This window comes from Helianthus annuus, chromosome 14 (genome assembly GCF_002127325.2).
Source record: "Helianthus annuus cultivar XRQ/B chromosome 14, HanXRQr2.0-SUNRISE, whole genome shotgun sequence".
In the NCBI taxonomy this organism is placed as follows: domain Eukaryota; kingdom Viridiplantae; phylum Streptophyta; class Magnoliopsida; order Asterales; family Asteraceae; genus Helianthus; species Helianthus annuus.
In genome coordinates, this window is record NC_035446.2 from 24,649,311 (window position 1) to 24,664,007 (window position 14,697).

General features: G+C 45.1%; 1 protein-coding gene across 1 annotated transcript; it reads right to left on the reverse strand.

The window, feature by feature from the left end:
* Positions 1 to 12,212: 12,212 nt before the first annotated feature.
* On the reverse strand, positions 12,213 to 13,664 carry LOC110908256 (glutathione S-transferase T3-like). Its single transcript, XM_022153171.2, has 2 exons — positions 13,117 to 13,664; positions 12,213 to 13,029 (listed from the first exon to the last, which is right to left on the reverse strand). The coding sequence occupies exons 1-2, from the start codon at positions 13,595 to 13,597 to the stop codon at positions 12,296 to 12,298; spliced, it is 1,215 nt and encodes a 404-aa protein (XP_022008863.1). The 5' UTR covers positions 13,598 to 13,664; the 3' UTR covers positions 12,213 to 12,295.
* Between the last annotated feature and the right edge of the window lie 1,033 nt (positions 13,665 to 14,697).

Consider the following 14,697-nt stretch of genomic DNA (forward strand, 5'->3'; position numbering starts at 1 on the left):
TCCCAAAAAGAATGCGGAGAAGAAACCGGTGAAGAAAACCGCGCGGGGTCGTGGCAAGGGGAGTTCTGAAGGCTCAGTTGCCCCTTCTTCAGTTTCTGAAGCCGCAGGTACCTATCGATCTTGTTATCGCGGATATACCGATTACGTGGTAGTATCTGACACCCTTGAGGGTTTGGGTGTTATAGGTAGTGGTGCGGCTGCGGGTGGAACTGCTGTGGTTCCCCCCGTTGTTGGTGAGAAAAGAGGACTAGAGCAGAAGGCTGCTGGTGGTGGTGAACCGAAACGTCGGAGACTGCAGACCAAGAGAGTTGCTCCGACGCAAAAGAAACCTGCAGTTGCTGCTGGTAAGTATATCCCTTTTCATTGTTTTGTATGTACAATAGGTGGGAATAACCATTGATGCTCTTTGTGTTGCAGAATCCCGAGATGCAGGGTATTCTTTCTTTGACTTCCCTTCGTCTCCTCTGCATACCGCTGCTGCGGGTGCGGGGGTATCGAAGGAGACTGTCGTGCCCAAGGAGCCTACGGCCCCTTTTGTTGGGCCGGTTCGCGATCCCCCCTTGGAGAAAACGGTGGAAACGACTGCTGACCAGATATTCGACACTGTGGATTCCTCAGACAATCTGATCTCTCCTAATGAGGGTGATGGATTAGACTTGAGGTTTTCAGATACTGGTAAGCAGAAGTCTGATGCTGAGGTGCGGCAGCAGGATGCTGAGCCCCGGAAGTCTCCTGCTGGTGAGAGAGGTACCGGCTCGTCTGCCGGTGGTGCGGGTGATGATGGGCCTCCAATTCAGCCTGGGGAGTCTGAATTGGAGTATTACTACCGCACCTATACCCAGGGTCGTAGTACTGTGTATCACCGACCCCCCTGGACTGTTATGCAGGGGGATGACATTTCCAACGACCCTTCGGCATGTAAGGAGATTCTGGGTGGTCTGGGCACCCCATTCGAAGTTAAACGTGCCCGTGCCGCACCTCGTGAGCTGCGTATAAACCAGCTCTCAACAATGTTAATAGGATCTTCCATTGTGGCGAATGCCATTTTGGAAGATTACAAGGTGTTGGGCCGCCGCGAGGAAGAAACTGCTCGCGTGCGGGCTGAAGCGGAGAAGTTGGTCGAGGCTGCTCGTGCGGGTGCGGAGCAGCTAGAGAAGGATAGAGCTGCTTTTGAGAAGCAGAAGCAAACCTCGGAGTGGGCTGCCGCTGCTCAGCTGAAACAGGTTCGTACTCTTGCCAAACTTCTTTCTGATGAACGCAAGAGTTGGAATGAAAAGTATTCCAATGAGCGCAAGAAGTGGAATGAATCTTGGGCGAAGCAGAATGACACCCTGTTTCGTGCTCGGCAGGAGTTGACGAACGCCAAGGCAGCGAACGTTGTCTTGGGTAAAGAAAAAGCTGCAGCAGAGGCCATTGCTGTGAAAGCGCAGCAGGCGAAGGCCGAGGTCCTAAAGGCGCTTGAAGAGGCCAAGGAAGCCGGGGCGCGTGCTGCAAAGGCCCTTGAAGAGGCCGAAGAGAAGGAGAGCCGCTCTTCTAAGGCTCTTGAAGAGGCGAATGCGGAGCGCATTCGTTTGGATAAAGTTGTTGCCAGCCTTCAGGTATGTTTCGTTACCTCTGTTGTATATTTCCTTTATTGTTTTGAAAATGTTTATCGAGTGAACTGTTTGCTGTTTTGTGACAGGCTGAGGTTCAAGCCCGGGAGGTCGCGGTTACAGACCTTACTGCCCGCGTGTCGGTTGCGGAGGAGCGGGCTGATGCCGCTGTTGAGGCCAAGGATGCCTTGGTGTCCTCTTTTGACCAGCTGAAGGCTGACCGTGAGTGGTTGCGGACTCACGGTATCGCGCGTGTAAGTATCCGTTGCCTTTACATTTGCTTGGATTAGCATCCAAGACTTATGATTCTTTTATTGCAGATTGTTGAGGCTATCATGAATGCCCCTGAGACCGCATCTGGTTTGGACCTGGTTAAGGAACGTGCGCGCGATACTGGTTTTAAAGCTGGTTATAACCGCTGCATTGGGCATATTAATGTATTATCCGCGGGCGGTTATACTGATAAGCGATCCGGGTTCCATGGTGTGGACACCGAGTCGCTTCTTAAGGCGGCCGAAGTCTCCTTTTATGATACGTCCCTTGCTTGTGTAGAGGAACTGGACAATTGTTTGGAGGCTGCGGACTATGTTGATCGCTTGCGGATGCTTTATCCGGATGCGGAAGAGGAAGAACCCGCTGGTGGTGCCGGTGGAGATGCGGGAACCAGCGGTACAAAATAGGGTCTAGGTTGGCTAGTGTGCCTCCTTTTTGTGTTCCTCTTGTATAGAATAGGAACTTTATGTAAATTCATTAAGCATCACGTGGGTGCTTGAATTTTTTGAATATAAAGTTTTTTGTTCAGTTTGTACAAGTGTTTTTAATTCTTGCATGTCTGAACGTATGTATGCGTAACTCTACCCATTTGTGAATGGGGTCAAGTAGACTCCATACTTTTTGTCATATGAGGACGCGCCAATTCTGTTATTTACCGCGTTAGGGTTTTAGAATTGTGTAAGCTTTGTAAAAGCTTGTATACGGAACTCTACCCATTTGTGAATGGGGTCAAGTGTACTCCATACCTTTGTCGTATGAGTACGCGTCAATTCCATTGTTTGCCTTTTTGGGCTCAGGAATTGTGTTAAGTGTTAAAAAAACTTGTTTATCCGGCCGGATAAATACGTAAGTCTTTTTACCTTCTGCTGGCCTATTACAATATTTGTGTGTGGTTACCACTTTGTATGGGTATCGCGAATGAAGATTTTGCCAATCTGTTTTTGGGATACCGCAAAGTGGAACACGCATTTGTAATAGTAATAACAAACAATAATGTATAAAATTGCTTATTTATTTATTTGCAAATAGCCTGCGGCCGGATAGGTTACATAGAGAAATGTAAGAACATGGCTTACATATAACAGCGTCGAAGCTGTTGAGCATTCCATGTTCGTGCGATAGGTTCGCCTTCTAGCGTTTGTAATTTGTACGCGCCTTTCCCTAAGACCTCTTTGATGAGGTAGGGTCCTTCCCACTTGGGGGCAAGTTTGCCTGGGCGCTCGGCATTAGATGCCTCATTGTCGCGTAGGACGTAGTCTCCTGGGTTGAAAGTACAAACGCGGACGCGCGAGTTGTAGTACTTTTCAAGTTTGGATTTATATTTGGCCTCATTGATGGCAGCGTTTTCGCGCCTTTCTTCCAAGAGGTCCAAATCGATCCTGCGTTCCATGTTGTTGTCTAGTTTTTCAATAGCCAACATTCTAGGAGAGGGGAGACCTACTTCTGCGGGGATCACCGCTTCTGAACCGTAGACTAGGCTGAAGGGTGTTTCCCCATTGCTTGTTTTTGGGCTTGTACGGTGAGCCCATAAGATACTTGGGAGTTCATCGACCCAGCCACGCCTGGCCGTTCCCAACCGCGCCTTGATCCCTTCGACTAGGCTTTTATTGATACTCTCAACTTGGCCGTTCCCTTGCGGGTGTGCGACTGATGAGAATATGTGCTCAATATGTAGTTCTTTTAGCCATTTCTGAAATTCGTCGGCAGCGAAGTTGGTGCCGTTATCGGTGACAATGCACATTGGTAAACCGAAACGGCAGATGATGTGTTCCCAAATGAACTTTCTTGTTATCATAGCGGTGGTTGAGGCGAGTGGTTTCGCTTCTACCCATTTTGTGAAGTAATCAACCGCTACTATGATAAATTTGACCGCACCCGGAGCGTCAGGGAATGGTCCCACAACGTCAATTGCCCATTTCTGAAAGGGCCATGCGGTTGTGACGGGGACTAAGTTGTTCTTTGGCCGCAAGGTTTTTGGGGCATGACGTTGACAGTCAATGCACTTGCGCAACTCTTTGACGGCGTCCAGGTGCATGCCAGGCCAGTAATACCCGGCATTCATGATTTTGGCCACTACCATGCGTGGTCCAGCATGTATGCCGCATATGCCCTCGTGTATCTCTCGGATGAGGTATGTGGCATCCTGGGGGTTAACGCATCGTAGTAGTGGCCCTAGGTATGATTTGCGGTATAAGATACCGTCTCCCATTTGATAATGGCACGCTTTGTATTGTAGCTTGCGTGCCTCTGATTTGCTTTCGGGAGTCACACCTGATTGTAGGTATGCGATAATAGGTGTCATCCATGATGTTGAACCGTATTGAATGACGTTGACTTGGCGCAGGGGTACCGAAGGATTTTGCAGGATTTCGATGCGTATCTCCTTTGCCAAGTGTTGGAAGCTGGTAGATGCAAGTTTTGATAGTGCATCTGCGGACTTGTTTTCGCTTCGATTAATATGGCGAATATTGAACGAAGCGAATTTGGATATTAGTTGCAGGGCTTGCTCGAGGTAGAGGATCATGATATCCCCTTTTGCGGCATAGTCGCCGCGTATTTGTCCTGCAACTAACAAGGAATCGACGTGTGCTTCCAGATGTTGCACGCCGATTTTGACTGCTAAACGTAGTCCCTGCTAACAGGGCTTCATATTCTGCCTCGTTGTTTGTGCTTTTGAATTCGAGGCGGATTGCATATGTAAGCTCTTGGCCGTCAGGGCTGACGAGTCGCAGACCTGCACCCGCACCTTCCTCGTTGGAGGCACCATCTGTGAATAGTGCCCATGTCTCTGAGGAGGATGGCGTTGGTGCAGGAGTTTGTGCTTCTTCGCATTCTTGGATGCGATTCACCGGTACTTCGGCGGCGAAATCAGCTAAGATCTGGCCTTTAATCGCGGGGCGCGGTTTATAGTGTATCGTGTGCGCGCCCAGCTCGATTGCCCATTTTGCTAATCTCCCAGAAATGTCAGGTTTGGATAGGATCGGGCCGATCCTGTAATTGGTGAGCACTGTGATGACGTGGTTTACGAAGTAGCGTCGCAACCGTCTTGAAGCGTGCACTAATGCTAGCACCAATTTCTCCATTATTGAGTATCTCGTCTCTGGGTCGTTGAGCATCTTGCTGATGTAATAGATGGGTGTTTGAACCCCCTTTCGCTCCACTATCAATACCGCACCCACCGCGTTATCCGCGGCGGATAGGTATAATATGAGTGGCTCATCTTTGCGTGGTGCGGTTAGAGTTGGGAGTTGTATCAAACACTCCTTCATTTCCCGGAAGGCCTGTTCAGCCTCTGCGGTCCACTGGAATTGTTCTTTCTTTGAACAGCTCCGCAGGGTCTTGATGAACGGATAAGACTTAGCTGCATGGTTGGCTAAGAATCTGTTGAGTGCCGCTAGCCTGCCGGCTAGCCGTTGCATATCCTTCATCGATGAAGGCGATGGCATGCGCTCGATCGCCTGGACTTTCTCCGGGTTTACCTTGAATCCATCTTTAGTCACGATGAACCCAAGGAATTTGCCTTCTTCCATTCCAAACGAGCATTTCCCGGGATTGAGCTTTATGTTAACGCTGCGCAGAGTTTGGAATGTTCTTTCAATATCTGTGAGCATGGTATCCTCTTCCATGCTCATGACGACCAGGTCGTCCATGTAGATTTCGACACTTTTGCTTATTTGGCCGCGGAAAGTGTCGTTCATCAACTTTTGGTAGGTTGAGCCCGCGTTGCGCAACCCGAACGGCATCTTTGTGTAGCAGTAATTTCCGGTGGGAGTCCGGAATGCCGTTTTGTCTTCATCCTCGATTGCCATTTGTACTTGATGGTACCCTTTGTAGCAATCGAGGAAACACTTCCACCTGAATGGTGCGAGATTATCGACTTTTTCGTCGATTTCTGGAAGCGCGTAACAATCCTTGGGGCAGGCTTTGTTAAGGTCTTTGTAATCGACGCACATGCGCCAGCCCCCGGAAGGTTTCTCTACCATGACTGGGTTGGATAACCAAGTCTGGTATTTGACTTCCCGCAGGATGCCTGCGGAGAGCAGTTCTTCGATCTGCTCTTGCATCGCCTGATTTTTAGCTGACCCAAGGTGGCGTTGGCCTTGGATCACTGGCTTAATACCTGGCAAGGTATTCAAGTGATGTTGCGCAATATCACGTGGGACCCCGGTCATGTCTGCGGGTGTCCACGCGAAGATGTCTTGGTTCCTGAAGAGAAGCTGCTTCAGTTGCGCTTTGGTGGTCGGGGATAAGGCGTGACCCAATGTGACCTTTTGTTCTGGGTATCTCGCGTTGAGAACCCATTTTTCTGGTTGGTCGTTGGGAGTGGGCCTTGCGACCTTGGTCGGACGTACTTCGTCCGACATCATGACGTCCCTGCGGGCATAGATTATCGCGACCCCCGATTCGGTTGGGAAACCAACCGCAGAGTGGGGGACGGATGTAATCATATTGAAATCTCCTTGGGATTCTCTCCCGAGGAGTACGTCATATCTGGAGGTGTGAGGTAAAACCATGAAGTTTACCTCTTCTGTTCTTGTGCGATTTCCGCTGGAAAGACGCACAGGAAAAGTAATCTGGCCCAGGGGAAAGACAGTTTCCCCTGCGAACCCGGTTAACGGGTAATCTACTGCTTGCAACCGATCTTTGTCCTCCTGGTCGAACTGGTTGAAGCATTGTTCGTAGATTATATCAGATGTACTGCCCGGGTCTATGAATAGACGCTCGGTGCAGTAATGTGCCAGTTGGCCTGAAATAACGACGGCGCGCCTATCGCGCGGTCCGCCTCGGACTTTTGGAAAGACGACTTGCTCGTCTTTCCAGTCACATTCCGGCCTTCTCGCCGCTTTGCGCGGCCTGCCCTTGCCTCCGTGGATCATGTGGGTGGAAGCCACGTGCATGGTTCTCTTCCCGGAGGAGGTACCTTCGCCATGAGGGGTAATGCGCTTGGTGGGTTTTTGCCCACCTGGCAAAAGGTGTTGCAGTTTTCCCTCCTTTAAGGCCCGCTCAATCTCCAGCCGGAGACTGATGCAGTTGTTGGTGGTGTGGCCCGAGTCCTTGTGGTACTCACAGTAGAGTGTGAGGTCCTGATTTTTCTTGGACTTCATTGGTTGGGTCGGTCGCAAGAATTGTGGGTCCGCAAGGAGGACCTCACTTGGCGACATGGTGATCTCGGTCCAGTTGCGGTCCCGAGAATCTTTCTTTGATGCCCGACTGTCTCGGGCGGGGTTGTAGTTCCTTGGGTCGAACGTGTTGGTTCGCGGGAAGTACGGTTTGGAAATATCACGATTTCCAGCGTCCCGGTTGCGTTTATTGTTACGCTTGGACCCTTGGTGGGACGTTTCAGCTTGGGGCTTTGCCTTTGCCACATGCGGTTCGAGTGACCGCTGTGTCTGGGCGTATGTCTTGACCGCGGTCATGACATCCTCCCATTTTTTGGGCAAGCCCTCCTTGCCAGAGATGGTCATGATCATCTCTCTGTCTTTGACGGCCCGGATGAAGTGGTTTCGTGCCATCTGGTCTGCCACGTCACCTATCTCCAGGCACTCTTTATTGTAACGGACGACGAATGCCTCGAGGGATTCGTCGTCCCTTCGCCAGATGTTCATGACGTCCAACGAATCACGTTCGTGGCGTCGCTGCTGGCTAAAATGGGCGAGGAACTTGGTACGCAAGTCCTCGAATGAATCCAGTGATCCCACTGGCAAAGAATCGAACCATGCCCTGGCCAGGCCCGTAAGGGTCTGGGGGAAGAAATTACACCAGGTGGGTTCATCCCACTGGCCGTTGATGCCCGCGCCCATGAAGATGTTCATGTGGTCGTCCGGGTCGGTCGAACCACTGTATTTCCCAACGTTGAATGGGAACTTTGTCGTGGTGACATGGGCGTTGGCAATCCGCGTGCCGAACTTGGAATTTTCGGCCGCTGCCTTTGGCCTGTATGGCTCGTTCGCAGGGCGCTATGCCGCCCTGAGGTATGTGTTGCGGGGGTGACTGGGAGGAACATAGTTGCGTCCTCCCGGTCTGCTGCTGGTGTCATGTGAATCCCCGCGGTAGGTACAGTCGTCAGGGTCGGTATGACCGTACCCTTCGGTGTATGGTTGTGGGCCCAATCGGCTCTGAATGCCTGGGCCGCGTCGGGAGGTTGACCGCCTCCTGTCCTCGCCATGGGGGCCAAGGCGCGTATGCACTGGTCCTCTGGTATGGGACCCGTATGAGGAATCGTCCTCGTTGAGGGTGTGGACCGAACAGTAAGACGATCCGCGGTCATCACGTCGGCTTCTTGAAGCCAGGCGTGAATGTATCCTGCCGTCGTATTGTAAAATACGCTCAGCAGGGGTGTGCGGTGCTGGGGTAGGCCCAGCTTGTATATTCGCTTCCGTACAAGCGCGGTTGTATGCTGCGGTCAGCAGGGCTGCCTGCTGCTCGTACCAGGTATGAACGGTCATGTCTGGTGGGATCACAGATGCGAACTGTGATAAGTCATGTCCAAACATAAAGGAGGGACTCCTTTGTGTGGACGTGCCGATGTGTCCGGGTTGGGAGGTCGAGGCATTGACCCCTACCGGAGGTGGGAATGGAGGATTTTGGTTATCCGCAGTGTTGTTTTGGTGATCAGTCATGATCGTGAGAGAGGGAAAAGGATGGTTTAGAAAATGCTAAGAGTAGCGGTGGGCGCCAATGATGAAACAATGGTTAACCGGGCAGGGTTAACACATTAGTCTCGTCAAGAAGGGTTAATCCCTTCCTCTCGAGGATCGCTGGCTGGATCACCGGTGGTTGATCTCCTACACAAGGAAACAAGCCGTGACTCGTAACAAGGAGGATGGGGTGGGGGGTGCTCCTTGTTACCACTCTCCGGCGTGAGAATCAGTAGTTTGCTTGGGAAGCAAAGTAAGATAGTAGTAGTAGTGAGAGAGTTGTGAAGAGATACCTCAAACCTGGTTTGGGGTTGGTATTTATAGCCGAGGAGTGAAGGAGGATGATGATGGATGGACTGACGACGCGCTGCACCTTTTTAGGTGTGGCAGGCTTGTCGGTTGTGGAGGTTACGCCACGTCAGTCCATTGCTTACGTAGCTCTGACAGGTAACTGCCATTGGTGCCACTTGCACTGTGGTGTCAGTCCCACTTTTTGAGTGCATAGGATGCGGTGCAAGCCGCATTGCTACGTGCGGTAACATCTGAAGTTACCGCGTCTCCTACTTGTGATCAAGGAATACGCGAGATGCGGTGCTAGCCGCATCGTCGTCCGCGGAGACTATTTGCCTGCATCCCTTGTCGTGACGAAAATGCCCATATGGTGCGGTGTCAGCCGCACCGTTACGTTCATCTTCTTCTATGCCTAAGGTAAGGCTTTCTTGTATTGATAGAAGTGTTCACTGGATGCGGTGCGATGCCGCATCGCTGTGAATACTTCCGTTTTCGTACACCAGATGTGATGCTATGTCGCATCACTCTACCGTTCTCATGTTTCATGCAAGTCCTCCTTCGTTACTAGATAGATTGGATTCAACCCTTGTGCCGACGCGTTCTCGCATGGGCAAAAGTAGGTTGTTAGCTAGTGGGGGTTTTGATAAGGGTAATGGTCACCCGCGGTCGATGCTGACGCGAGATCTGGGACCATACCCCTTCAAGCCCATTCCATTCCAACTCTTGTTTTTACATACCAAACACTAACTAAGAGTATTGACTTTATAATGTTTATTGATTAAAATGTTAAAACAAAAACAAGATCGTTCCCGTTTGGGCCTTAAAGTTTTTGGTAACATTAATACTTTGCTATTTTTCTTCAAAAAAAGTTAATCAAAAATAATTTCAAACACCATGCTATTTTTCTTCGAAAAAAGTTAATCAAAAATAATTTCAAACACCAAATAAAGCATATCAATTACACCTAACATAACATGAACACTATGGGACTTATGGGTCAAAAACAGATGGATAGAATAACATCTGTTTAGGCATCTAATGGAGTTCACGTTCCCTCGTGCAAGTCGTTCTCATAAATACTTTATTTAAATTATGTTTTAATAGTTTGTCAATAGTTTTTTTTTCTTTTTACAAAATTCAGTATGTTAATAAACGTTTTACAACTTCTTATTTGAGATATTTGATTTTGTTTTTCGGCGTCAATTTTATTTTAAATTTTATAAAACCTTTATTCACTAAGCATGTAAACATTTACATGTATAACTCAAAAACATGCGGCATCATGTATAAAATACATAATTCATATCACGTGCAATATAGAAACTAAGTCTACATTCAAGTTTCACCAAAAAGAAAAACGAATTCGGAATGGTGAAACATCCTTAAATCAGATAACAAGGGCGCTTATGAATTTTCAAATGCACGTGAAAATCAAAGGATTTTTAACGGCGAGGTGAAATTTTATAGTCCTGGGAGTTATTTGTACCTAAAAATATTACTATAAAATCTCTAATGGTGCTAAACTTGTTGTCTAACGTTTGATTTTAAATAGTACTTATGAACACCTCAAAAACTTTAAAAATTAGTTATCTAACAAAGAATTCTTAACTTTATAACACCACTTTTTAGCAATTGAAATAATTAGTTATCTAACAAATATTTGATGATATAAATGAGTCAAAAATATAGGGGAAGGTAAAAAATTATTAAAAAATGAAGTTTGGTAAGCAACTGTAAAAAATTGAAAGATATTCGAAAAGTTTATAATAGACAAACAAATTATTTTAAATTTCAATTCAGTTATACATAAAACAAGGTGATTTACTAACAACAAATTTAGGGTTTATAGAGGTGTATAATTGGATGTTTACATTGTCTATGTAGTCTATAACCACATTTTATTGTACAGCAATCATCTTATAACGAGAAGATGACAAATAGTTGTAATTCTGGATTACATATTATATAATATTTATTATATATTATATCTAAACCTTTACTTTCAAATCAATAAGGCTATAGGGTGTGGTCATGACCCTCATGATCACCATTAGGGGTGTGCAAAAAACCGAATTAACCGAACCATAACCGAATTAACCGATAAAACCGAACCAAAAAAACCGAACCAAATAAAAAACCGGTGGGTCGGTTAATGGTTTTTTTGAAAACCGAATGTAGCGGGTCGGTTATGGTTATCATTTTTTCTATACCCACCATAACCGAACCGAACCGACATGTAATAAATATTTGTAGGATTTAGTACTTTTCACTGAAGATTTTTAGTACCTATTGGTTTTTCATATCATTTTGTGGTTTTGGTTGAATGTTTATTTGAATTTATAGAAAGTATCATATCACTTTATTTGAATATCCGATAATAATTGGTATTAATATTATAGATTATATGTATTTTTTAATACTATGTAATATAATATATACAAATATGCAATAACAATTTATTCCCTTTAAAAAAATAAGCTATTTTTAGCTAAGCTAAATACACGGTTAACCACCCATAACCGACCCGCTATAACCATCGAAACCGAATAACCATAACCACCATAACCGATTGGTTATGGTTATGGTTAACCAATAACCGACATCGCGGTTATGGTTATGGGTTTTGGTCAAAACCGACCCAAACCGACCCATGCACACCCCTAATCACCATGACCCTCCATGTCAGCGCCATGTCATCGCTCTCTCATCCACCATCCAAAACCACTATCCTAAAGGTGTGGTCATGACCCAAACCACCATCCACCTTTTTTTTGTGATATATATTTTATTTGTTTTAAATAAACAACAAATAAATTTTAGTAATAAACTACATAACATTCAATTTAATAAGAAAAATATTATTTACATGGCAATTAAACAAATGGATAATTCAAGAGTAATTTCTTAGACTAGAAAATATCTATTGCCCTGTATATGATTGTTAGTATACCTTTCACTCCACTTGGTACAACAGTGCTGCAATCCTTTTTCATCCACATGTTGGTTCCATATTTGCCTAGTCTACTAGAGTATATTACGTGTGTTTTACACATACAAGAGAAGCCCTTGCTCTTTATTTTTTACTAGTAAAAGATTAATAGTGCAAGAATCTATGGTGGGCATAGGCTAACAGACATGTTAACCAGCACATCACGATACAACAGAAGAGAAAAAAAATACATCTTAAATCCCCGAACTTGTTAACTCAAACTCAAGCCAATTTTCCCAGGTTATTGCCTCACCCTTTGACCTACTTCTCATCCACAAATAACCCATCACTTTAATCTCTTCTATGAGATTTGTCACCAACACACAATTATGATTTAAACTACATAACAGTCAAATTAATAAAAAAAAAAAATAACATCCAAATTTAAACTACATATAATAAATTAAGAAAAAAACTACTCGTTGTTGTTAACCCGACCAAATTGCCAAAAATGTTTGCGACGTAAATTAAAGATGAAAACTAGAAAATATAAAAAATGATAACGACATAATTTAAAGACTCCATTTTTGAGCAATTTTCGCCTTCATTTTTTGCAACACTTCTTTATCTTTTTCCGGGAGCGAGTCGATGTTTGTTGCCATTAGCTTAAAGTCTTCACGATCGGCCGCTTCTTGCATTTCTTTTTCTTTCAACTTAAGTCTCGCCGCTTGTATTTCGTTAAATTCGGTGAACTTGCTCATCAACTTATCCACATTCGTTTCACCCGGAGTTTCATTTTTTGTCGACGTCTCTTTATTTTTGGCCGCTGCTTCCTTTTTTGCTTTGTCTCTGCCATTTGGGCGCTTCAATTCCGGAATCTCCGTCACTTCATCGTCAAACTCGGGTTCGTCATTAATATTAATATGGTAACGCACATCCGAATCACCGGCACTATGCTCTATCGACTCGAATGTCTTACACCTCTTTGCTCTTGCCACCTCGTTAGGAACCGGCGCCCACTTGGGACAATTTTTAAAGATTTCCCAAGCCCCTACATATGTGAACGCACTACCTTCTTTCGTATGGTATTTTGACATAGCTATGGCAAAAACCGTTTCATCACTCGCCCCACTTGGCCGATTCGAATGAGCGTTGTTGTAATAACCACAAAACGCCGATATCTTCTTATTCATCTCTCGATACTTTGAGCTCATTGAGTTCACTTCTCGGTACGGTTCTTTTTGCATCAAAGCATGAAATTTGTTGCAAACCTCCTTCCAAAAACTGCCAGACTTTTGATTATTACCTACAAAAAAAATATCAAGGTGTAAATAAATGTTGTTTTATATTGAATAAAATATTATTTTAGTATAAATAAAAAAGTATAACATACCTACGATCGGACACGTAGACGTATTGGTCCACGCCCTTGCCAACGCCAACTCTTCGATCGATGTCCAAGTTTGACCTCTTCCGGTGGTTAAATTTTCTTGTTCCGGCCTCGTTGAACGCTTTTTTGTAGATGTTTTCTTAGAACTTTGAGGTTGGGTTTCGGGTACAACGGCAATGTCATCCAAATCGTCTAACGAAGGGGTATCGGGTGTCGGTTGCGATTGGACTTTCGTATGAATAGGCCGACTTTGGCTTTGTTGGAGCGTTTTTAGTTGTTGCTGATATTGTTGTTGAAATTGGATTTGATGAAGTTGAAATAAACTAGTAGGTTGCGGGGTTTGAGGAAGTTGCGTGAACGCGTTAGGATTCGGGGTTTGAGAGAGTTGCGTGAACGCGTTAGGAGTCGGGGTTTGAGGGAGTTGGTTGAACGCATTAGGAACTTGATTGTAGCTTGTAAAAGAAAATTGTGGAGTCGCCCACATCGGATCAATGGGTGGCGTCCACGGGGTTTGTGGCGGGTTGTTTGTGTTGTTTGGGTTGCTTGGATCCATGGTAGTACTAACTATAGCTTAATGACACACATAAATAGAATTGCATAAATCATAAACAAACGAACCTCAATCAATATGATCAAAGTCTAATATAATTAAATAAATTCAAATATAACCTTTTAAATTAATGGGCAACTAGCAGACTATATTATTAAAATAACAATTCTAATCCATTTGGACCTGTATAAAACTTTACCCATGTGACCAGTTAGTCAACCGACCCACTTTACCAACTGAGGGAACTACATGATATATGCATGACAATATTACTTTGGAACTTACTAATCACATCTATTCAGACTTAGTACTACTAATTTGACATATATTAACGTGCAATACATGATAAACAATAATAATAATATAAAAGCATCCTCATGTGTAGGCACAAGTGGCATGTCAATTTAAGTAGAATATGGCAACCAAGAGGCATATAATAAAATTCAAACCAAACCTATGTTTGAACAGTCGTATAAAGTATATAGTACCTCAGTGGCGGATCTAGAAAATCCGCCAAGCCGTAACGTTTTATAAAAAAGCGGTAACGAAATCGAAAAAACGTTATATTTTTCCAAAATTTATACTAATTTTACACTACCGCCGGAGCGCCAAGCCGTAGCGGGGGTTGCCCCTTGTTATATGCTGGATCCGCCCCTATAGTACCTGGTTATGAAATTGTTCACTAATGCACAGGGGCGCAGCTTAACAGGGTCAGGAGCACCCGACCCCTCGAACTTTTCGCTTAGTAGTGATATATGTAGCTTTTGTATAGAAATTTTTAGGTATATACGTTTTCGACCCCCCCGGTTCTATAGAAATTTTTGGATATATACATTTTCAACCCCCCCTCACGTCGAAAACGTCAACCTTCGCCACTAAAGTGAGATATCAAACCCTATGACTTTCTAAGCTGAAACCATATATATTATAAGGAAAGAAACCTATGCATAATCAACTAATTCATTGCCATTAATCAACTCATATCAATGTGTTTAAAAGTTAAAGCAATTTTGCAACAATTAACTATACTCGTA